This window comes from Mandrillus leucophaeus, unplaced genomic scaffold (assembly GCF_000951045.1).
Source record: "Mandrillus leucophaeus isolate KB7577 unplaced genomic scaffold, Mleu.le_1.0 Scaffold448, whole genome shotgun sequence".
Lineage (NCBI taxonomy): Eukaryota > Metazoa > Chordata > Mammalia > Primates > Cercopithecidae > Mandrillus > Mandrillus leucophaeus.
The window spans coordinates 311,407-337,532 of NW_012104787.1; the positions used below are offsets into that span (position 1 = coordinate 311,407).

At 35.0% G+C, this 26,126-nt stretch overlaps 1 protein-coding gene across 5 annotated transcripts in view; it reads left to right on the forward strand.

Moving 5' to 3' along the window:
- The window catches only part of FUT8 (fucosyltransferase 8 (alpha (1,6) fucosyltransferase)), a 337,429-nt gene that overhangs the window by 148,672 nt on the left and 162,631 nt on the right, over positions 1–26,126 (forward strand). For 3 of the 5 annotated variants that reach the window (XM_011994214.1, XM_011994216.1, XM_011994215.1), the window contains one exon: positions 10,874–11,303. The exons of the other annotated variants lie outside the window; for them this stretch is intronic. In XM_011994214.1, the coding sequence (XP_011849604.1) occupies positions 11,101–11,303 (203 nt within the window). In that variant the 5' untranslated portion in view covers positions 10,874–11,100. The remainder of the gene's footprint in view (positions 1–10,873; positions 11,304–26,126) is intronic. 5 annotated transcript variants of the gene reach the window in all.

Genomic DNA, 26,126 nt, shown 5'->3' on the forward strand with positions numbered 1-26,126 from the left:
AAAAAAAAAAAAAAAAAAAAAAAGATTTACTTGGTTCCCAGCTTTGCAGTCTGTAGGAGAAGCATAGTGCCAGCATCTACTTCTGGGTGAGAGCCTCAGGAAACTTCCTGTCATGGTGGAAGGCAAAGGGGGAGCAGTGTATCACATGGCAAGAGAGGGAACAAGAGAAAGGGGGCAAGAGAAGGCAGGAGATACCAGGCTCTTTTTAACAAGATCATTGTGTGTCCTGATGAACCCATCATAAGTTGAAAATATCGTGAGTTGCAATATGTTTAATACACCTAATCTGAACATCATAGCATAGCCTACCTTAAATGTGCCCATAACAATTATATTAGCCTACAGTTGGACAAAAATCACTTAACACAAAAACTATTTTATAGTAAAGTTTTGAATATTTCGTCATTTATTGAATACTTTACTGAAAGTGAAGAAGAAAATGGTTGTAGTGTTACTCAGAGAATAGTTCCTACTGAATATATATTGCTTTTGTACAATCATAAAGTTGAAAAATTAAGTTGAGCCATTGTTAATTTGGAGATCATCTACATGGTATTTTTTGTTCTACAAGTTATATATTTTTGTTGTTGTTTTCTATTTTCAACATTTTTTCTTTTAAATCTTTGCTACTTGTTTCGTCTGCTGTCATCATTGTTATTGCTGTTTTCTGGATCTGTTTAGATGGACTGATTTTCTTCCTGGTTATGGGTTACATTTTCCTTCTTGTTGGCATCATAGTATAAAATATATATTTTTGGCAAAATAATAATTTATTCAACCATACTTCTGTTGATGGGCAATTATGTTGTTTTTCCGGTTTAGTGCTATTGCAGACAATGATGCAATGAATATGTGAATGCATTTTGTTTACATATTAAAATGCATCTTAGCATAAATTCTTGCGAGTGGAATTTCTTGTCAAAGGGCATATGTATGTAAATATTTGATATATAATGCCATATTACCCTTTGCGTAGAGTACACATATTTATATTATTTAAATAAGTGCTGAATTATTTTTGAGTTTAAAAGACAACCCTCCTTTGACATGGCTCATAGCACAACAGGCCAGGCTTTTAGTTGTTTGGTTCTTCAGCAGATTGTCGCATACTCATCTTCTGGCCTTAGCATCAAAGTCAAGCTACTTGAATGTGATTCTTGGAGACATCCTTTTCACACAGTCATATGCCAAATGTGGCCATTGTTCATTTTCTTGTTAGACTTAAGAAGTGTCAGTTTGATCGTATTATAAATGGTACTGCATTTTTTGTTATGTCTAATGGAATAATTGAGCTATATCTATCTTTAGGAAATGTAGGAGGGAGAAATGAGGAAGTATTAGTCAAAGGGTACAGAGTTTTGGTTATAAAGATAAGTCTCAGAAATCTGTTGTACAGCATGGTGCCTATAGTTAACAGTACTGTATTGTATGGTTAAAAATTTCCTAAGAGGATAGGTCTTATGTAAAGCGTTCTTACTACAAACACACAAATTAGTAATAGTAAATAAGAGTGGGAGAAAACTCTTGCACATGATGAATAGGTTTATGGCATAGATTGTGGTGATGAGTTCACAGGTGTCTACTTTGCAAGCTCATCAAGTTGTATATATTACATATATATACACACAAACTTCTTGTATGTAAAAATGTTTAAAAGAATGTTGAATTATAAAAAAGAAAAAGACAACACATCCTAGCCTGCTTATTTTTTGGGGGAGTTGTGATGATGGTAATGGTCACAACAGTGGCAACACAGTTATTGTAATCATTGTAAATTTAATAGAGACTGTAGAGACTTGGTTCCACTTCTGAAGATTTTTTTTTCAGTATGGTTGGATCTTACAAAGGTGCTAAATGTTTGTGATAAAACTTTGAAAGTAGCTTAGTTTCAGCTCTGCGGTAAAATCTTGACGTAATGATCATCTGTTTATATATATAATTTTAAACATTCTGTAATACATAAGGATTTGAAGATTACAACAATAAATTTGCCATGTTTTATTCTGACACTGTACATATATTTTGATTTTCAAATTATAGTATTATAACATTTTGTGGTGTGCAGGTGGCAGTGTTCAATTTTATGCTTAAACAATAAAATGATAGCAAAAAATGCAATTATTTGTGGAATAGTTTATATTCAATTTCTGCTGCATCACTCAGAATGTTAGTTGCTGTAAGAAGAGGCTTTTTTTCCTTTTTGGTTGTTTGTTTTAGTGGCATTACTTCACTTTGCAATTAGAATCTACTATAATACCTATTGAAGGCAGGGATTTGTGTCTGTCTTGTTCACTGCTACATCCTCAATGCCTAGGATATGTAGTGTATTTTATGTAATAGAAACTGAATGAGTAGTTTTTGAACATATAAGTGAATGGATCATCGTGTTGTGTAGATTTAGGTAAAATGTGTGGTAGATTTCTTCCAGTTGCTTTCCATTATAAATGTTGATAAGAACCATGCCGCATATTTAAAAAATAAATAAAACTTATATAACATGAATGACTGCACTAAATGAAGTATATTATTTAGGAGGTCAGTTACTTACTGGTAGCATAGTAGAGAATGCTTCCAAAGTGACCATCCTGAAGAATAGAGACTGCAGCTCATTGTCATTTATTTTATTAATACTTCAAATATGCTCCCTTCTCTCCTGCAGCTGTGAAACTTTTCCTGGTCTTCTCAGGAACTTTCTCTTCTCTGTTTTCTGTTGTGAATTATACTTTCATTTTAAAATTCCATTTTATCTTCACCACTGGCTTTTTCTTTGCTATACCTTTTGATTTTATTTAATAAAAACTACTTGTCGCTTTGGGGAAATGCCATCTGATGTTGGAAATGCTCTGTATCTACACCATTCATAATGGTAACCACTAGACACAAGTGGCTATTGAGCAATCAAAATGTGGCCTATTGTGCCTGAGGAAATACATTTTGTTTCTTTTTTCCCCAGACAGGGTCTTGCTCTGTCTCCCATGCTGGAGTAGAATGGTGCGATCACGGCTCCCTGCAGCCTCAGCCTCCTGGGCTCTAGTGATCCTCCCACCTCAGCCTCCCAAGGAGTTGGGACTGTAGGCGTGCACCACCAGTTTTTAATTTATTTATAGAGACAGGGTCTCACTGTGTTACTCAGGCTGGGGAAATAAATTTTTAATTTTAATTCTAATTTAAATAGTTCTAATTTAATAGTAGCTATTAAAGCAGACAGTGTAGCTCTGGGTCTTACTATATACATAATTATTAGTCTACCTTCAAATAATATATCAGTTCATGTGTAGTGAGAACTTGACTTCTGTGCACTTCCATTTCCTCCCTCTCATCTTTTTTATATTTTGTCATATGTTTTACATCTACATATATTATAAACCCAGTGATACATTATTGCCATTTTGAGTTTAACAGCTTTTTAACTTTTAATGTGGTTAAATTAAGCGAAAATATCTCTGAATTTTTAGATTTCACCATTTCTGGTGCTATTTTTGTGTGTGCAGATCTGCATTTTTATCTGGTATCATACTCCTTGAAAAATTTCATTTAACATTTTTTATAGTACAGTTTTGCTGGCACAGAATATTTTTTAACTTTTTTTTTTTTCCTGGAAGAGTGTTGATTTTGTCTTTATTTGCCCTTGTTTTGCCTTCATTTTATCCAGTGAAAGGTATTTTCACTGGATCTAGAATGCTCAGTTGCCGTTTTTCCCCTCTTGGTATTTTAAAGATGATGCCCCATTGTTTTTTTGACTGGCCTTCTGTATTACATGTAGTGTGTTCCCTTTTTTTTTTCTCTGTATGTAATACTTCTTTTTTTCTAACTACCTGAAAAATTTTTCTCTTTCAGCTTGTTTTTTTTTTTTTTTTAAGCAGGTTTTTGTCTACATTTTAAGTTTGCCCTACTAGCAATTCTCTGCATTTCTTTGAGCTGTGGTGTTTTATCATTTTTTTACTTTGGAAAATTCCCAGCTAACATCTCTTTAAGTATATTTTCCTCTCTGTTCTTGTTTTCTTCACAAAACTCCAGTTACACCTGCACTAGATCATTGGATATTATACTACAACTTTAAAATTCCTGTTTTGTTTTGTTTTGTTTTGTTTTAAATTTCAGTCTGTTTCTTCTTTTTGGGTTTCATTTTGAATAATATCTGTTTACCTCTCTTCAAGCTCACTGATTTGTTTTTAGCTTTGTCTAATCTTCTGATAATTCTGTTGAAGATTTTTCTGACATTTCATTTTTATGTTCATTTAGCATTTGTTTTTTGCTGAATCTCTTATCTGTTTTTGTATTTTGTTCATATTTACCATGAGATCCTTTAATACATAAATTACAATTATTCTAAGTTTTCTGTCTGATAGGTCAAATATCTGATTCATTATAAGTATATATATATATATTTTTATGTGTGTGTATATATATATATTTTTTTATGTGTGTGTATATATATATATTTTTATGTGTGTGTATATATATATATATATACACACACACACATAAAAAATTGTTTTTTGTTGCATGCCAGACATTTTAGGTAAAGGGCAACAAAGATTGAGGTGGATAGTATTTATGCTCAGAAATGGGTACCCTTCTTCTTTGATGATGTTTGTGCATGTGTGGATTGGGATGGGGCAGAGATTGAGTCAGTCCAACAGTGACTTGAGTTGGATTTGTTTTTTTGTTGTCATTGTAATAGTTAAATTCACTGAATCAGAAACTTGAAATTCCTGCAGTAGTGGACTGCTTGCTGCTTTTTCATTCTTGGTTTGGAGACTGGGGTGCTGGAGTGTTTCCTCAATGTTCCAGCTCCATCCTTAGCTTTTAGCAGGTCTTTGGATGCCTGCATCACAGCATGACCTCTCTTCGTATTCTTTGTAACTTTTGATAATATGTACCTTCTATTTTTGATTGTTTGTATTTTCTTATCTTTCTTTGAAGATTGTTGAGTTTTATTTTGACAGGCAGATAATTTACTTTTGGATTACACTGATCCTTTTGTAGCTTGTTTTTAAGCTTTGTTAGGGCTCTTGTTGGCATAGCTTTTATTCTATAACTGGAGTCAGTAGACTTTGGTTTATGAGCCATATCTGGTCCACAGCCCGTTTTTGTATAGTCCGTGAGCTAAGAATGGATTTTACATTTTTAAAAGGTTATAAAGAAACAAAAATAAAAATTAAGAAGTATATGTGACAGAGACAGTATATGCCTCGCATAGCCTAAGATATTTATCTTGCCCTTTACAGAAAACATTTTCTGATTCCTGCTTGCTTAATTCTCATTTCTAAGGTGTTCTATTTCTTGGATTTTTACTGAATGCTGCAGGTTTTCTCTGTGGTATTTTTATTGTACCTGGTTGGAACTCATAGGTCTCCCAACTTTGCCTAATCTTTGAGGTGTGTTCAGCTTTTAGCTACCCAGTATTCAATTTTTCTCTTTCTGATAATTGTCCTTTGCAAGCTTCATGAATTCTTACTATAACTTAGTTTCCTGCCAAAGACTCAAAGGATCTCCTATGCAAAATTTGGAGCTTTCCTTCTGAGTATCTACCTCCTCTTTAGTATAATGACCTGCAAATTCCACCTACCTTAAATTCCCTGCACTTTGGTCTTTGTCTTCTCACCTGAGGAAGATGGCTGTGATTTGTTTGGGTTCTTTCTTTCTGTGCTGGTGTTCAGCAAATGCTTCTAGGCCGAAGGGTGAAGTGATTATAGGGCTTACTTTTATTGTTAACTTTCTCTCAGACATCAGTCTTCTTTGACCTTTGCCCAATATCTGAAAACAGTTTTTCTAAATATGTTTTTTAAAGTTTTCTAGTTTATATATGAGGCTAAACTAGTAGTAGTTATTCTTTCATGGCTGGAGATGGAACTCTGTTTAGCAGCTATTAATAAATATGCTTTTTTACCTCTGATATTAGTATAAACCAATAATTGTAATTGTATCTGTTAAATCTCTTATTTGCTGTAAATTGAGTTTTGTTTTATGATATGCATAAGAGGTATTAGCAGAATACATAAGGAAACGTGATTAATATTCAGTTCTGTCCTGCATCTTGAATGCCTATTCTGTGCCCAAGGCGTTCTACAACTTGCTAGAGACGGAAAATAACACATGAAGTGAAGATCAGGCTTTTAACCTTCTAGTGAAAGTAGACATATGTATTAATTATTTATTGCTACATAACAAATTACCTTTAGACTCAGTGGCTTAAAGCAACAATTTATTATCTGTTGGTCAGAATTTGGGGATGGTTTAGCTGGATCCTCTGGCTAAGCTCCATCTCCTAGGTGAGGGTCTTTAAAAAGCCTGCATTCAAGATGTGGACCAAAGCTACAGCTGTGTTGAGGCTTGACTGGTGAGGGTGCATTTCTAAGCTTGCTCACATTCACATGGTCATTGGCGGGATTCAACAACCTTGTGAGGTGCTTGTGGTCTTAGGACTGAGCACTTGAAATCTTTGTTGACTGTTGTCTAAAGGCTGCCCTCAGTTCCTTTCCACATGGGCCTCTCTGCATGATGGCTCACAGTATGGTAGCTTGTATCGTCAGAATAAGCAAGCAGGGACAATGTGAGCAAGACACAGAAGCTCCAGTCTTTTGTAACCTTACCTTGGAAGTGAAATTCTGTCACTTTTACCGTATTCTATGTAAGAAACAAGTCATTAGGTCCAGCCAACACTCCAGAGGAGGAGATGATACAAGGACATGAATAGTGGACACAGAGATAGTTGGCAGCCATTTCAGAAGCTGCCTACAACAGCATGTGGCATATTAATTATATAAATAATCATAAATGGGTCTGTAAAATAATGTAACAACATCAATATATACCACATAATAATTTGCTGCATCGTGAGCTGAGGTGCTTCCCTGTTGATGATTATTTTATTTAAGCCTTTTCCAGTATTCTCTAGGAGAGGTGGTATTTATTATCTCCAGTTTACAGATTGTTCAGTGAGGTTACCTAGCTGTGATGTAGCAGAACTGAGACTCCAGTCTAGACACTGCTGATTCTAGCACCCATACTTTTAATTTCTATGTCTTGTCAGCATTAAAATAAAATTACTTTTTTTGGAGCACTTCTTATGTGCCAAGCATTATAAGTGGTTTATATAATGTTAACCTTATTTAAGGCTCATAGCAACTCTATTAAGTCTCCTTATCTTACTGATATTACACTCTAGCTTCCAGATTCAGAAAAAGTACTTTGAAAAATCAAATATATTTATTGTTCCAGAGACATTAAACAAATATTATCCAAAGAATCTCTGTAAATACCAAAAGAAATGAAACATTTAAATACCTTAGTACCTTAAAAAAGTGGTATCAATGTAGCGTAGGCAACATGCCGAGATTTTGTCTCCCTCTCTCTCTCTTTTTTTTTTTTTTTTTTTTTTTTTTGAGACAGAGCCTTGCTCTGTCGCCCAGGGTGGAGTGCGGTGTTGCGATCTCTGCTCACTGCAACCTCTGCCTCCCAGGTTCAAGCAATTCTCTGCCTCAGCCTCCCGAGTAGTTGGGATTACAGGCACCCACCACCATGCCTGGCTAATTTTTGTATTTTTAGTAGAGATAGGGTTTCACCATCTTGGCCAGGCTGGTCTTGAACTCCTGACCTTGTGATCCACCCGCCTCAGCCTCCCGAAGTGCTGGGATTACAGGCGTGAGCCACTGTGCCCAGCCAACTTTTCTGTTAAAAAAAAAAAAAAGGTGATATCACTAATTAAATAAATTTGCAAAAAGAATCCTGGCACATTTCAGTTCATTTGGTATTTTGCAGAAGAAGAGTACTATGTGAGTCTTTAGTAGTAATAAATTTATAAATTCTTGAAAAGAAAGCCCACTCTGAGAACAAATCTCAACACTGCTATATAAATTTTAGTCAGAAATTAGCTGATATGTGTAATTAATTTTTAAATTTTTTTACTAATTTGAACTATTTTTACTAATACTTTCACAAGTAAGTTGATTGGCTTTCATATCAAAGGCTGTACATACTTTCTTCAGTCATATCGTTGTCTTTGCAAAGTGAGTCTTCTAAATGAAGAAAATAAGATACATTAGTTTTTGATGGTTAAAAGGCAAACCATAAGACTCTTTTGGCTGGATGTGGTGGCTCATACCTGTAATCCCTACACTTTGGGAGGCTGAGGCAGGCGGATCACCTGAGGTCAGGAGTTTGAGACCAGCCTGACAAAATGGTGACATTCCATCTTTACTAAATATATAAAAAATGAGCCAGGCGCACCATGGCAGACACCTGTAATCCCAGCTACTCAGGAGGCTGAGACAGGAGAATCTCTTGAACCCTGGAGGTGGAGGTTGCAGTGAGCCAAGATTGTGCCACTGTACTCCAGCCTGGAGACAGAGCGAGATTCAAAAAAAAAAAAAAAAAAAAGGACCCTCTTGGTCTTTTAGGCCAATTAAATTTAATCAACCAAGGAATGTCTTTATAAGATATATGTTGACAATAATAAATATGAAAGTTTATTAATGACCTTATTTTTGAACCATTTCCTTATAATAGCATTCTCTCACTTTCTGCATTGCCATTTACCGTCTTAAGTAGGGCATAAATGCAGTTTAAGCTGTATTCATTAGTGCCAACTAAGTGTCAAATACCGTTCTTTAGTGCCTGGGATACATCAGTGAACACAATGAACAAAAATTATGGCGTTTATATTTTAGCAAGCATGGTTCAGACAATAAACAGTAACCATAAGTAAGTAACCATAAGTAAGTAAGCATTGTAGTTAGTAGATAGGGAAAAAATTCTGTACTTGTTCTTTTTAAACCTTGTTCTTTTAAACCTTGCAGAGGAAAATTGCATAGAAAACTACTTGTTTTTCAGCTTAACTTGGTTTTGTTGACCCCAAAACCGGGGATTTAAAAAATACTGGCAAAGACAAAAAGAAATCATGAGAAACAGTCTCTCCAAAAACATAGTTCAAATGATGCTATTAATTTAGAAAATGACCATATTTTGCTCCTATAATAATGTATTGCTTTTTACAACTCAAGTATTATCAATATTGATGTATAATATAGTAATTTAATGTCTTATAAATTAATGGTTTATAAAATGGTTTATAAAATAGCTTGGAATTAACTAGGATATAGTATAGTTTCAGCACATAAGTATAGTAACATTTTACAGTGTTGCATATGTTGTCACAAAATTATTAATTGAAATACTAATACTTACATTTTTTGGCTGACTTACTGAATTGAATCAATTTCTTATGCCATCAGAATGAGTTTTTTTTTATTTGGTTTTTAAGTCACAGAGCCCTGGATATCTGTGTGTTTTTTTTACATAAGATGAAAAGTAGGGGATACCTGAGTTTAGAGGAGTGGGGATTTGAGAGTTTTAAGAAAGGAATGGGATGAACAATGGAGTCAATAAAAAGAGTGTTTTTGATAGATTTAAGAATAGTTATTAAAACAACAGACAACTTTTTACTTAGATTATTCCTTTTTAATTTGGTTTTCAAACAGTTCTCAGCAAGTACAATCTTTTTCATTGTTTTTGCCATTGTAAATCAGTAACATTAAGGTAAATGGTGTAGGAGTAAATGGGAAGGAAGTAGAGTGTTTCTAGGACAACCATTTGAAGAGATTTTCTTCTCTTTGAATATTTGGTGTTTTAAAAACAATTGAGATTTAAGGTGCAAAAGTGGAAAAATAGTGGCCCTGTGCTCTGATTTTTGAAGCCTCTTCTCCATGTTTTCTGCTAATCTTTTTACCACTAATTGGTGGTCAAGTGCCCTCACATTCAGTCTTGTATACAGAAACTATTTCTTGTTTTTTCTATCTTCTTTTTTTATATGGAACTCTGTCTAGACATATAATTTCCGTTCTATAGCTTTAAAATTATCAAAACATTTTTAAAATTAAAAATTTTTATAGAGATGGGGTTTCACCATCTTGCCAGGTTGGTCTCGAACTCTGGGTCCAAGCAATCCTCCTGCCTTGACTCTTTCCAAAGTGCAGGGATTACAGATATCAGCTACGGCGGCTGGCCTGTCAAAAGGTTTTAAATTATATTTTTGCCTACAGATTCTCTCTTTGGGGAGAAAATAGTTTGGTTTCCAAGGGAATTTTAAGCCTAATGATGGAGAAATGACAAGTGATACCTGTAACCAAGCCTGGAAAAGAATGTGCATTTGTAGTTTAAGATGCACGGTAACTAGGATATAACTGGTACTAGATGTTTGTTGTAATTGTTGGTATTTTTAATAAATTTGAAGAAGCAGTAGTCTAGCCTGGTTCATTTGAACCTTTGCTTCTGATATTTGGAATGACTGCCAGCTGGTTAATGGCTATGATAACCTTTACTTGGCTAATATGCATGTCAGTTTTAGAATTCATCCTAAAAGTGACAGTTTGCCTGTCACCTGCAGAGTTAAGTGGTATGATGGCAGCTGAACAATGAGGGAGGAGAGTGGAGTTGAGAACTGGTAGAAATGAAATCACTCATACAGGGAACATGTTTTTTCTTGAGATAATGAATATACTAGCCCAAAATACGTGGTTGAGTATATTTTGTTTTTGATTGATTGTTCAAAGATACAATTTTTAAGTCTTCGTATATAAGCTATTGTATAATTATGTAAGAAGGAAAAGAAAGTGATGATGGCACTTTGAGGACTTTCAGGCTTAGAGCTAATTAGTCTGTTATCTGGTAGAGCACTAATGTACATGGCTGATTTAATATACAGATTAACAGATTTAAAGCTTTTACCCTTTACTTGTTATTAGGCAGTTAGGTTATCTTCCAGCTTGTTGGCCAGTCAACACCAATGCGTTTCCTTTAACTCCAAGAATCTCAGCATATGCTGTTTTATATATCTTAAATAATTTAAATACATTTCTTACTCTTTCCACAGCATGTAGAGTCCATGAAGTACAGGACAATAAAGCTTGCTACACATATCACCAGAAGGATCTCTTTGAAAGATTCACCACAGGACTACCGGAGAGAATAATTTGTCTGAAGCATCATGTGTTGAAACAACAGAAGTCTATTCACCTGTGCACTAACTAGAAACAGAGTTACAATGTTTTCAATTCTTTGAGCTCCAGGACTCCAGGGAAGTGAGTTGAAAATCTGAAAATGCGGCCATGGACTGGTTCCTGGCGTTGGATTATGCTCATTCTTTTTGCCTGGGGGACCTTGCTATTTTATATAGGTGGTCACTTGGTACGAGATAATGACCATCCTGATCACTCTAGCCGAGAACTGTCCAAGATTCTGGCAAAGCTTGAACGCTTAAAACAGCAGAATGAAGACTTGAGGAGAATGGCCGAATCTCTCCGGTAGGTCCTAAAATACTGAAGGAAGAATGATGAAATATTGTACTTTGTTTTTAGGTGTAGGGCTTCATTCCTCTAGGAAAAATAGTTAATTATTTTTATAACCTGCTGTCTTTGCCAAAAGACAGTTTTCTATCTCCGTATATTTAATACAGAGCAAGTTTGTGCAACCCACAGCCCATGGGCCACAGGTGGCCCAGGACAGCTTTGAATGAGGCCCAACACAAACTTATAAAATTTCTTAAAACATTCTGAGATTTTTAAATTTTATTTTTAAGCTCATCAGCTATCATTAGTGTTAGTGTGCTTTATATGTGGCCCAAGACAATTTTTCTTCCAGTGTGGCCCAGGGACACCCCAAGATAATTTCTCCATAGTGGCATCATTATTTTGCATATCAATTTTAATGTAGAAAAACTATGCCATTTAATTTATGTACTTATATTTCATTTACAGTTACATATTAAAAAATTGATGTATTAAATCCAAACTATGATTTAAACTAGTGTATAGTAAAATTTTTATATGAACTGTAACAAAGATATTCTAATAACTGGGAGGCTGAGTTAGTCTAACTATAACTTATTAAAATATAGACACAAAAGTTTATCGTTAAACAACTGGATCTGGAATGCGGAGAATGATTATCATTGCTATTTCTAGTCTGTAAAAGTTGTGACATATATCTATTAGAAGGCATCAACTGTTTGGAAAACCAAAGTCTCCTATATATTTTCAGGGAGCAAGTAAACATAATATTACATAGGCGATCTCTGAATTTTTTTGCAAAGTTATTGAGGTAAAACATTACCTAATATCTTATATGCAAAGATGATCATGTAGTACTTGCTCTCTCAAACTAGACAAGCTAGAAATGAAGATTTGAGAGTCATTACTTCAGAGATGGTAATTAACGCTAAGGGAAGTGGTATAGAGAAAAAGAGCTGAATTTCATTTCTCTTTGAGAAACACATAAATTAAGGAGTAGAAAGTGGAAACATCCAGTTGTGCAGAAAGCTTTTAGAATAGTTGGGGAAGAATAGAGGGAGAGAGCTGTTACGGAAACTGAGGAACATTCTGTGAGGGAAGAATGTAGTTGGCAGTGTTAAATTACCCTTGATGCTATAGAGAGGATACCCATCGTCCTCTCATTTTCTACTCTCACTACCCTTCACTCTTTGTTTAGAACTCGGATTTTTCCCTTTGTCTAGAGTCATAACTTTTTCTTCACCATAACATTATTTGGGTCCTTTTATGTCCTTTGAAAGGCAGTGCTAGGTGTTAAGACAAAAATGAATGAAACATTATTCTTGTCATTTGTTGTAGTAGTACCATTCAAGAAGATAGCAAGCGGTCAGGGATTAGAAAGTGGATAGAACTTCTTGAATTTGTCTATTATTTTCTTTCCTACTTGGGGTACTCAGGGAACATCATAGAGAAAGGTGATCTTTCAGTAGAGTCTTACTCATTCTAAAGATTGATAATTTAGGGGTTAGTAATAATAGCTGTCATTTATTACATGCCAGGTACTGTGCCAAGGACTTTGCATGGATCATCTCATTGAATTTCACACTGTCTTTCTGAGATGTTAGTACCATTTTTGTAACCGTTTTACAGATTAAGAATTATAGAGATGTTAAGTAATTTAATTTGCTGAAGGTCACACTTTTCACAAGTGGTACAGCCTACTTTGAATCCTAGTAGTATGACTCCAAAACCTAAACTCTGGATAACTGTATTGCCTTCCTGAGCAGAAAACAGAGAAATCAGTGACCTAAACGTCTTAGTATGAGACGTATGAGATCACCAAGAATAGCTACTATTCTAGTTGATTTGGGGGTTTGCTTTGATTGTAGTAAAATCTCCTTCTATATCATGGGAATTTTGCTCCTAAAAATATTTTTCCCCTTAACAATTTAGGCTTATAAATAATTGCTCACTTTTCTTGTGGTTCCATCTTCAATACTGATATTTCAGTTTGTTTATTTCTGACTGCCAAATGTCTTGTTTTTGTTGCATGAAGGGAAAGTTTGCCTTTAGTATGGGTTTTTCTTTCTGCAAAATAATCTTTAGGTCTATTAAGTCACTTTCTTTATATTTTTATATGTTGAAATTAATTTCTTAACTACTACATTTAAATGTAGAGACTACTTCTAAGAGCTGAATCACCTAAGTCATATGGTATTACCATGTAATTACAGTCTGAAAACAGACTAAGCCAATGAGCTCGTGTTTATATAAGGGAATATAATTTCAGGAAAATAGTTTATAGTTATTTTCCCTCATTAGGGAAGAAAGCCTTCTTGTGCCCTTTCACTGACTTCACTGCTGGGGCCGTTTGTGTTTCTTCAAAAGGGATGTCGTTTTAGGGCCCTCTGGCATGAAAGGAAGAGAAATGGAGGTGCTACTAGCGTTGGAATTTTTTTCCCCGTTATAGTAATTAAGTTAATATTTTGTACCTAATTTGTTATGTCTTTTTCTTCTGAGAAATTGTGTAGTCAGACTACAAAGGATTAGTTCAGATGTTTATAACTAGGTCATTTCTTTGCGATAAGGCATATGGATTGGAGTTGGAAAGCAACACAGAAGCTTGGAACTACAATTTTTTAGATTTTGTAGATTCAAGACGATAATTTGAAAAGCAATTAACAAATCTTTCAGTAGAATTTTCTGGATTTTGTTGATAGTGTTAGAAATTTAGGAAAATAATTTAAATATATCTCAGAGGGATACAAATGTACAAGCACAATATATAGGAGGTTGCAGTGTAAATCTGATCTATTGATGAGTAATGTCCGTACGTAAAATTCACTCACTTTGTCATAGATGTCTGTGAGTTTTGGCAAGTACTTAGTCACGTAACCACCACAAAAATTATAGATGAATTTTACCTCCCTCTAGAATTCTGTTGTTCCCTCTTATGATCAAATTCTGTCCCCACCTCCTGTCCCTGGCACTTCCTGATCTGCTTTCTGTCACACTTTTTTACTGTTTCAGAATGTCATATAAATTGAATTACGTAGCATGTAGCCTTTTGAGTCTTTTTTCACGTACCATAATGTTTCTGAGATCATCAATATTATTGTCTGTATTAGTAGTTCATTCTTTTTTATTGCTGAGTAGTATTTTTATTCTTTTTAAATGTTGAGTAGTATTCCATTATATCGATGTGTCTTAGCCCATTTAGTGTTGCTATCACAGAATACCCGACACTGGATAGTTCATAGGGAAAGAAGTTATTTGGCTCATGCTTCTGGTGGCTGAAAAGTCCAAGATTGAACAGCTGCGTCTGATGAGGGCCTCAGGCAGCTTCAATTCATGGTAGGAAGTGGAAGGAGAGTAAGCATGTATAAAGAGATCACATGATAAGAGAGGAAGCAAGACAGAAACTGAGGAAGCCAGACTTTTTTAAACAACCTGCTCTTTTGGTAACTATTCCATTCCCATGAGAAGGAGAACTCAGTCATCTCTGAAGGAGGAGCATTAATTTATTCATGAGGGATCTAGCTCCATAACCCAGATACCTCCCACTAGGTCCCACCTCCCAACACTGCCATGTTGGGGATCAAATTTCAACGTGAGTTTTGTTGAGGACAAACCACATCCAAATCATAGCACGATCTATCACTTTTTTTTTTTTTTTTGATCCATTCACCAATTCAAGAATGTGAGGTTATTTCCATTTTGGGGCAGTTGTGAACAAAGTCACTATTAACCTTTGTTCCATAAACTTTTGTATGACCATAGTTTTATTTCTCTTGGGTACTCCCATTAGGCGTGGGACTGCTGGTCATATGTTAACTGCATATTTAACTTTATAAGAAGCAGCTCAGTTGTTTTTCAAGAGTACCTGTACCATTTTGAAATTCTTACTAGAAATTCCTGAGAGTTCTACTTGCTCTCCTCCTACCCAGCATTTGCAATTGTCAGTTATTTTTATTTTAGCCATTATAATAGATATGTAATACTATCTCATTGAGGTTTCAATTTGTATTTCTGTAATGAATGATACTGACCATTTTTTAATGTGTTTATTTGCCATTCATATGTTAACTTTGGTGAAGTATTTATTCACTTCACCAAAGAATCTGTTGCCTATTTTAAATAATGGAACTGTTTTAATAAGTTCTTTGAAAAAATCGTTTTTTAAAAATATATAAACACAAAATTATATTTATTAGTAATATAAAATATGGTATAATATAATAAAAAACAAAAACATAGTGGCATAAAACAGTCATTTATTTGCCCTTAATTTTTACAATTTGGGTTAACTTCAGCTAGGCTTTTTTTCTAATTATAAACAGGGTCACTCGTGTGACTGCAGTCATCTGGTGGCTTGGTTGTGGTTGGGCAGTCCAAGATGACCTCACGTACATATTTGGCAATTAGGTTGACCATTAACTGGCTCGCTTCCATATTTCTTTGTGTAATGGTGCAATCAAGGCTCACTGCAGCTTCAATCTGCTGGGCTCAAGCGATCCTCCTACTTCAGCCTCCCGAGTAGCTGGGAACACAGGTTTGTGCCATGATGCCCAGCTATTTTTTTTTTTTTTGAGGTGGAGTCTAGCTTTTGTCACCAGGATAGAGTGCAGTGGCGTGATCTCGGCTCACTGCAACCTCCACGCCCCAGTTTCAAGTGATTCTCCTTCCTCAGCCTCCTGAGTAGCTAGGATTACAGGCATGCATCGCTACACCCAGCTAATTTTTGTATTTTTAGTAGAGATGGGGTTTTACCACGTTATCTCCTGACCTCATGATCTGTCCCCCTAGGCCTCCCAAAGTGCTGGGACTACAGGCTTGAGCCACCGTGCCAAGCCTATGCCCAGCTAATTAAAAAAAATTTTTTTTTTGTATAGATGAGCTCTCCCTATGTTGCCCAGGGTGGTCTGGAACTCTTGGGCTCAAGCAGTCCTCTTGCCTCAGCCTTCCAAAGTGCTGGGATTACAGATGTGAGCCTTTGCGCCTGGTCTTACTGTATATATCTTTATAAGCTTACATTTTACCTCTTATTTCTTCTTGCTTTTATTATATGTTCAATTATTCTAATGTTTTTGTGTCTCTGCCTACTAGAGGCACCTTGCATTTAGTGCTGAAGTGGCCCGTAGGTGGAGGAGATCTGATCTGGTATGCTTAGAAAGGAACAATCTAGTGAAATGAAGGACCAGGGCTTCTCAAATTTGGGTTTGGATCCCAAGTTGACCACTTACTAACTTAGTGATCTTAAAAAAGTCATGTAAGGGGGCTTTTTGATCTTCAGTTTCTTCACTTTAAAAATGGCAATAATATCTATTTTGCAGTAAGTTTAAAATGAAATTTAAAAATATGCAGAATAATTTTTGTTTATTAGTAGGTCCTCAATAAATAGATTTTTAGCTGATAATGGTAGCTGATAATCCAAAATGCATGATTTTACATACTTTCATAGAACTAGAGAATATGTTTTCATTTTTTCTGATGTAAAATAGTTAACACAATGGATGAGGTAATTTAGAAAACTTACACATTCTTCAGAGTGATTGCTCACCCTGAGATAAATCACTTAACCTCTTTGGGTCTAGGATTTACAATTGTAGAAAGGTAAATTGGGGTAGGTGATCACATTCAACAAATGTGTTTATTGAAACAGAATAGTTAAATATATACTAGGTTAAATAGAAGGATAGAATGGGCTTATTTCTCGTGATTCTGCTCTCATAACTGGACAATATGATTTTTAAAACTGTTTGATGCTTCTAAATATGGGAATTATAATTGCCCACCCCAAGCCTTATTTAGAATATAGAAATTTTAATTATTCATTATCACTACCCAGACCTGTAGGGAAGAACACACCATTCTTGGAGAAAGGTGTCATATGAAAAAAATGTTAAAATCTTAAATAACTAAATTGTAAAAATTTAAACTTTGAATGTTTTTCTTCCATATATAAATGCTACATAGGCAAAGTAAATTTTCATTAAGTATTTTATTTAATATAATGTATGAATAGTTGAGCTGAGGGGCTTGATTAAACATTCTTTATGTTTTATTCTTTTATTCTACTATACTGAGCTGATGATAACTTCAATAACTTCTTGATAATTGAAGATAAATAATAGCAGGAAATACAGCCATTGTGGCATATTGATTTCAGTATCACTTGATTTATAGATGGCACACATCTGCTACAAATTCTTTAGAAAAAAATTACCCTGGGCTATTTCTTACGTTTCTTTTAGGTAAATTTGTATTTTAGTATGATTTCTTTTGTTTGTTTTTGAAATTGTTTTATTGATGTCTTTTAATTCATTTAGCTCAAGCTTGTCCAACTCACAAGCTTTGAACACAAATTCGTAAACTTTCTTAAACATAATGAGATTTTGTTGCGATTTGTTTTTAAACTCATCAGCTATTGTTAGTGTATTTTATGTGTGGCCTAAGACAATTCTTCTTCCAATGTGGCCACAGGAAGCCAAAAGATTGGAAACCCCTGATTTAGATAAAATAATGAAACAAAATGGTTGTTTAGTTTGGAGATCAGTATTCTAGGCAAAGCTGTCTGAAGGAGAACAAATATAAATAGATTTCAATGTATGTATTAGAGCTAGCCTGTGAATTACAATGGATACATGGCGATGTAATGTAAAATAGCACACTATGCTTTTCTTGTTATTGTTGCTTGTTCAAACAGAGTGAATTTGATTTAACATAGTCTTTTTGTTCTTTTTTAAAAACTGTATTGAAAAGCTGTGGCGTGGCAGAGGTATTTTACATTTTCAAAAGTGTAATGTTAATTCTCAGTTTTACTTAATAGCACTTCAGAAATATTATCTATTTTACCATTTGCTATGTGCAGAAGCTAAGAGACTTATTTTTCTGCAAGTCAGTGGCAGAAGAAGAAATAAAAATCTTCCAAAGAATTATGAAGTTGTATCTGATTTTCAGTATACTACCAACACTGTCCTCTTTTATACTTTAAGTTTCCCTTCCTGTTAGAATTAACTTAGGACAGTATGGTTTATTAGCCTATAGATAATGACAGAATATCCAATTTTATATTACAGTTACTTTTGGTATTTGTTGTGTGTGATCAGAGATCCCCATGTAACAGTATTAAAAAGATGGCCACTTGAATCATTACATCTTTGTTATATAGATATACCTGTATAAGCATATAGAGACCTTGTTTAATATTTATTGAGATTAACCATAATGATAGGTTAGTGTCTGTATAAATAAATAGAAATGGCACATTAAATACAGAAGTTTGCTAGATTAGGTAATTACTGTATTCCATGTGGGTCATGGGTCTGTGGGAAGAAACCACATACTGTAAGTTAAAATTAAGTCCCCAGTTTATTTGATCAGTAATACAAAAGCTTATTGGACATGGTAATGCCATATACAGTAGAAACAGATGTAGTATATCTAAAAATAGCTTCCTGTGGTCCTTTAGAGTCCCCAGTGGGGTCATAAACTGCCTATGCAGTTGTCCACACAAGGTAACTTCTTGCCAGATTTAAGCTCATTTCTTGCTATGCCGTAATCCTTTTATACCTGGAGCTAATTTCACCTTTCTACAAAAATATGCACAATTTATATACATCCATTTAAAGGAATGTGTACAGGCTTCTAGGATCTATTAGTTCTTAAATCAAACCTGTGTCAGTAATAACCCTATTCTGATCCTTGAGAAGAAAGCAAAAGTCATTTCAAGGTATCTCAATAATAAATACACCTTTGGCTTCCCTGCACTATGGAAAGTGCATCTCTTCAAAATACTGATAGTGCCATATATATATATAGTCATGTGTTGCTTAAGGGAGGGGTTACATTCTGAGAAATACATCATTAGGTGATTTTTTGTGACTGTATGAACATCATAGAGTATACTTACATCACAGAGTGTAGTAGGCTAGGCTAGGCTAGTGTGTACTACATACCTGGGGTATATGATATAGGCTGTTGCTCCTCGGCTACAAACTTATACAGCATGTTACTGTACTGAATACTGTAGGCAGTTGTAACACGATGGTTAAGTATTTGTGTATCTAAACATATCTAAACATAGAAAAAGGTACAGTAAAAATATAATCTTGTGGACCTACTATTATATATGTGGTCCATTGTTATGTGGCGCATGACTATATATATATATATGTATTTTCTATCTTGTAGAAAATATATGTTGTGTGTGTATATACACACACTGTGTATACACAGACACGCACATATAAACACACATGGAAGCTTGTTGAAAACCAACTTAAGTTGGCTGATCACTCATTATTATTTGATTGTTTTTGATAGCTATTGGTAGCTTCCAATAACTAGAGGTCAGTGAAAAATATAGGCTTCCTCCCCCATAATTCTAACATTTAATGTCTTACAGTGAAGATAAGACTTAAAGGGGAAGTTCATACTCCATCTTTTTAGGTGTTCCTGCAATATCTTATATTAAAGATTCTCTTGAGAAACTTGTAGCATTATTCCAACAACAGGATTTGATCATCCTTCTGTTCAGGCATCATATAATAATCTGAATCAGCCCCTAGACACAGTGTGGATTGGAATCTAAGCCTAGGACATCATTCCAAAGAGTATTGGCTACTGGAGTTACTAAATTCTTACATATTGTTCTCAAAGTTGGTAGTGCTTCTATAATATTTCAAGGTACTTCACAGAAGTTAATTTTACCCAGCAAAATAGTATTTCTAGAGTCTATTTAGCTTATAATAAACTTCCTGGTTTTGATAGGAAATAAAGCTTACTGAACAGCTTGATATTGCTGCTGCCTTTGGGATGTAGGCGTTTGATGATGTAATAATTAATCCCGAAGTGTTAATTCCCAGACCCGTTGAGTCATAAACTCGGTGATGAGGCTCAGTAATCTGTATTTTAACAAGCCCTCAGTGTGCGTCTCATGCACGCTAAAATTTGAGAACCACTGTCCTAAAGTGTAATAACATTTTGATATTTAAATTACTGACAGAGAAAATACATAACAGAAAAAGAAAACTGTTACTAACAATGAGTCATCTTTGGGATTTTATTATAACCAGTTAGTCTCAGGTACCTGGTATTCACCCGTGAAGTAAACATTTATATCTTGTGTCCTGTTAAGTATAGAACATCATGCATTAAGATGGGAGTGAGGTTCAGTTCAAAAACTATTTAGCACCTTCTATTTATTCATTTTAGGATGCTGCTGCTTTTGTAAGACTTAACTCATTTATACAGTCAGAGCTTTTGGTCACAAGAGCCTTGAAAGAAGAATATAAATAGAATATTGCTATGCTTGTTTGTGTCAAAGAATATAAACTGACACATGTAAATTTTAAATATAACTTTATCCATTCCAGTCTTGTCCAGTTAAAACCTACTGGAATCTTTTTTTTTTCATAGTTTTTCCATGTGTGATACGTGAGTTAGTATATTTTATTTTTAATAGATGTCAACCATTTTTACCTTTTTTGTTCTACCCATAATTTTCTGCCTCGAATGATACCACTATTGACAAATTAGCAAGAAGATATTTATGACTTTTCTATTTTCTAAGAGGACTTTTGCATATTTGCGTATAAATTGTGGTTTAAGAAAGATACACAATGACATTTTGACAGATTTTAATTTTCTTAGTCCTGGCAGGATGCAACTTATTTTGTCTTATTACATCTGGATGAAAACATTAGAATCTTGTTGCTATAACTGTAAGTCAGGGTGTTGAATTTGCCTTTGAGATACAGAAAATAGAACAGTGTACTTGAATATACTCTGCAGCATAGAGACATAGCTTGAAAGGAGGATAAGTGTCAGCATGATGAGTTGAGCCAGCATTTTTTTTTCCATCCAATTAAAATAATATATAAGGTCACGAATATCCAGTTGTGGTTGTATATCCATATTCTATTTGTGATGAACACATGATTTCTTTCAGTTTAAATTTATGTGTTTGTTTATTTTTTCCTGGAAGTGTTATACTATTCTGAAATATTTAGATATAAAAATGTATTTACTTCATTGTTTTTAGACAAATTTATAATGTTGGCATTTCGTAATCTCTGTTCACCTCATTAATGTTTGCTCTTAATACTTTCTAATTTGCATCCTAAACTTAAGCCTTTATGCTGAACAACCCACTGTGCTTCCTGTCTATGCCTTTATATATTTTACTATTTTACTGATTCAGCTCCATCCCCAGCTGTCCTAAGCATTTTTAGTAAGTGTTGGTGGTTCTTTAAAACTCAACCCAAGCATGTCTTCCTCTGAGAATTCTTTCTTGACCTCATTCATCTGAATTAGGTGCCCTTTCTGTATGTTCACCTAGCAGCTATGGCTTGCTTCTGTCCTTGTACTCTCCACAGTTTGATAACTTTTAATGCGTTTGTCTTTTAACTGAATCTTAAGTGAGTATCTTGATGGAACGGATTATATCTTATTCATCTTTGTATCATAGTGTTTAGAATGTGGCGTCTTTAATAAAATGCTCATTGAATGAATGAATGAATGAGCCCAATTGATTTGGGGAGCATCTTACCTGATTAAAAATCATTCTTTGTATTCTCAGCAGATAATGGTCATCTTAGATATGCTGATCTATGCCTGTTATGTCTTTGATCCCACGTATTACTTAGTCCAGTACCTTTGGCATAGTGAATGCTGCATGAATGTATTGAAATTAAGGACTGTATTTTATATAAATCATAAACATTTTCATCTGTGGATTTAATTATTTTATAATTAAAACTTAATATCTTTGGATGCCATCTTTTTTTTAAAAAAAGATTTTATTGATCTGCCTTTTACCACTTTGATCAAAGTACACCTTTTGGGTTCATGATTTTATTTCCTTTTCTTTTGTTTTTTTGTTTTTAGACAGGATCTCACTCTGTTACCCAGACTGAGTGCAGTGGTGTAATCACTAGCATGCTCACTGCAGCCTTGACCACCTGGGCTCAAGTGATCCTCTTGGCTCAGCCTCCTAAGCCAGCTGAGACCACAGGCACATGCCATCCAGCCTGGCAAATTTTTGGGTTTCATTGCATTACATTTGACTTTTTTTGTTGTTGTCCAGCCATATAATTCTTGTCAATATTATACAGTAGTTTCCTCTGAAATTTTGCATTTTCATGTCATTGTGAAAGGTATTAGAGATAATTTTTTGTGTAGGTCAGGCCACAATCACAGTTACCACTGTGATAAAATATAAAAGTGTACACTGCCATTCATAAACAGGAAGATCTGGTAAAACTGATAAGTACCTTATGGGCTTTGGGCAACATAAGTGACAATTTATTTAGATTGCTGAAAGTAATAAGCAAAAAATAAAAGGAGAATGCTGAGTCAAATACAATTAATTTAGCATCTATAATAACTTGGTTTTAGTAATTTTAATGATTAATTATAAAGTGCATGGAAGCCGTTTGCTCTTCCCAACCCTGTATTTTGATATTAAGGATCTCATCTTTGTTGTGTAGAGTAGGCAGATGTTTAGGAAGACAGCATTTATTTCCATTAAAATATCTGAATTAGCCAGCTAAGAGTCTGTTTACTTTTTTTTTTTTCTTGTGAGACGGAGTCTCTCTTTGTTCACAGGCTGAAGTGCAGTGGTGCAATCTCAGCTCACTGCAAGCTCCGCCTCCTGGATTCAGGCCATTCTCTTGCCTCAGCTTCCAGAGTAGCTGGGACTACAGGAGCATGCCACCACGCCTGGCTAAGTTTTTGAATTTTTAGTAGAGGTAAGATTTCACCATGTTAGCCAGGATGGTCTCAATCTCCTGACCTTGTGATCTGCCCGCCTCTGCCTCCACCTCCCAAAGTGCTGGGATTACAGGTGTGAGTCACCGTGTTGGCCCTTTTTTTGGTTTGTTTGAGATAGAATTTCACTCTGGTCACCTAGGCTGGAGTGCAGTGGCACGATCTTGGCTCACTGCAGCCTCCGCCTCCCAGGTTCAAGCGATTCTCCTGCCTCAGCCTCCTGAGTAGCTGGGATTACAGGCACCCACCACCACGCCTAGCTGATTTTTCATATTTTTAGTAGAGACGGGATTTTGCCATGTTGGCCAGGCTGGTCTCGAACTCCTGACCGCAGTTCATCTGCCCACCCCGGCCTCCCGAAGTGCTGGGATTACAAGCGTGAGCCACTGCACCCTGTCTGTTTACCTCTTAACATCAAACTTTGAAACTCTTTATTTAAAAGATTAAAGAAAGTGAATTACTGTTCTTCACTGTTGCTGTTTGCTTATTAGGGACATAAAAAATGGGATAAAGATAGAAATAGATCAGGTGGTAACAGAAGGAAGTAGAGAAATTCAAGAGATTGAAGACATGTAGATTCAGAGTCAAGTTCTAATATTTTAATGTGTCTGTGTTAGGATCTAAGTACTTTCACATATATTACTTGTAATTTAATATCAAGTGAAAATTAGTTTGTTTTGCCTTAGGTTCTTCTTTCACATCTTTCAGTATTTAACTCCTTAGTTTGTATATGTTTGTGTTTCGCATACTGGTTTGTAAGACTTCATCCATTCGTGTAGTTCTTCATTCAGGCTTTGTAGTCAGACAGATCTAATTTATATTCTATATTGGCTGTGACAATTTCTTAAAATAAGACAATAGTACATACTGCATTTTGGAAATATAAGTAACCTAAATACTTTTTAAATAGATATTCCTAATTTTTTATACATTTTTTGATTAAACTAATTTATTTACAAACAGATCTGTTTCATTTGCCTCCCAGCTCAACTATTAGGATGTTGCTTATGCACACTTTCATGGGTTTGCATTTGCCCCCTCCCCATTTTATGATTCTCTAACCTGCGGAATGATTGATTTCTATATTATTTATTTATTTCTAATTTTTAAATTAAAAAGTTTTCTTTAAAGACAGGGTTTCACTCTGTTGCCCAGGCTGGAGTGCAGTGGCATGAACATGGCTCACTGCAGCCTCCTGGGCTCAAGTGATCCTCCCATCTCAGCCTCCCAAGCAGCTGGAGGACAGGCATTGAGCCACCATGGCTGGCTAATTTTTAAATTTTTTGTACAGGCAAGGTCTTGCCATGTCGCTCAGGCTGGTCTCAAACTGCTAGTCTCAAGCAATCCTCCCAACTTGACCTCCCAAAGTGTTGGGATTACAGGTGTGAGCCACTGCACCCAGCTGGAATGAGTGATTTGAAATGATAGCCAGGGTAAAGTTCTGTCTATATGTAATATGAAATAACAGGAAGTAACATAAACATGTACTTCTAAAAGTATGGATATTTTAAGCTGTTTGCTCTTTCAATGCAACTATGATTACTTGTGTTTTAAAATATAATTTTAGACAAGGAATAAAAAAAGTATATATAAATAAAATGTTTTTTCATAAATTGTTAAACAACAGTGAAGATTGGAGATTGGTGGGCATGTCTAATTAGCATAGTTTCCTTTGGAAATATTGGCATTTGATTTCCTCAGAGCTGACACAACTCAGAATGTGGAAGTCAGGCTGCCTTGCCCAGAAGGAAACTTGCTGCCTTGCCCAGAAGGAAACTTGCCTAAAAATTAAATATTGAGACTGAAGAAAGACTTGACATAATCAGAGAGAATATAGACAAGAGATTAAAACTTAGAGAATGAAATAGATATGAATAACCAGTAAAGATCCAGCGTTAAAATAATTGCATAGAGAATAGAAAATAATGGAAGAGAGAAATTATTCAAAAATATAATAAAGACACTTTCCCTGAAAAGAAGAAACACATCCTTGGGTCAAAATAATATTTTGGGTCCTGTGGATTTTGATTGCTTGACATATCTAGGTTAAATGATAAAACTGATATTTCTCCAGGTATCCAGAAAGAAGAATATATCATTTCAAAGAGGGGGAAATCAGGCTCTTGCTAAGCTTCTTCCTAGGAACAGTCAGTGCTGGAGATGAATGTAGCAATCTTTTTACTCTTTTGAAATAAAGAAAATGTGATCTAGGAATGCTGTTCTTAGCTAAGACACCAGCCAAGTGTAGATTCAACAGGCAGACATTCCCAAATACCCTCAGTCTCTCTTGAAAAACATACCATTTGATTAGGATATTGAGCCATTTAAAAGATAAATTGATAAAATTGGCAATGACATCATTTAATGCTAGACATTTATGTAAGTTATGATTTTGGAATCTAATGTATTTGATATAAAGTTTCACTGTGAAGAATAACATGCCAACAAAATTTGGAGTTGGAAGTATTTTCATGTTTCTGTTAATAACATCTAAAATTTAAAATATATTTATAAAGACAGTCCAGTCTATTAATGTTTTTGGCAGTTTTTTAACCTTAGATCTTTTTAAAAATATCCATTTGAAATTGAGGAATTCATGCATTTTCACTGAATTTGTGCTTCTATTAAATAAAAGTAAAATTAAATGTACTATATTTTAAAAGGACAAATAATTTCCTCTAATTTTGTAAAAGCTTTTAAACCTATTTTGACATATTTGAGGGGTTTCCCCCCCTACATGTTTTCATCTCTTTTATTTTTTTACATGTTTTCATCTCTTTTATTATTTTAAAGAGCATGTGCCAGGTGCGGTGAGTCACGCCTGTAATCCCAGCACTTTGGGAGGCGGAGGCGGGCAGATCATGAGGTCAGGAGATGGAGACCATCCTGGCTAGCGCGGTGAAACCCCGTCTCTAATAAAGAACAAAAAATTAGCTGGGAGTGGTGGCGGGCAACTGTGGTCCCAGCTACTCGGGAGGCTGAGGCAGGAGAATGGCGTGAACCTGGGAGGCGGAGCTTGCAGTGAGCCGAGATCGCGCCACTGCACTCCAGCCTGGGTGAGGCGCTCCAGCCTGGGTGACAGAGTGA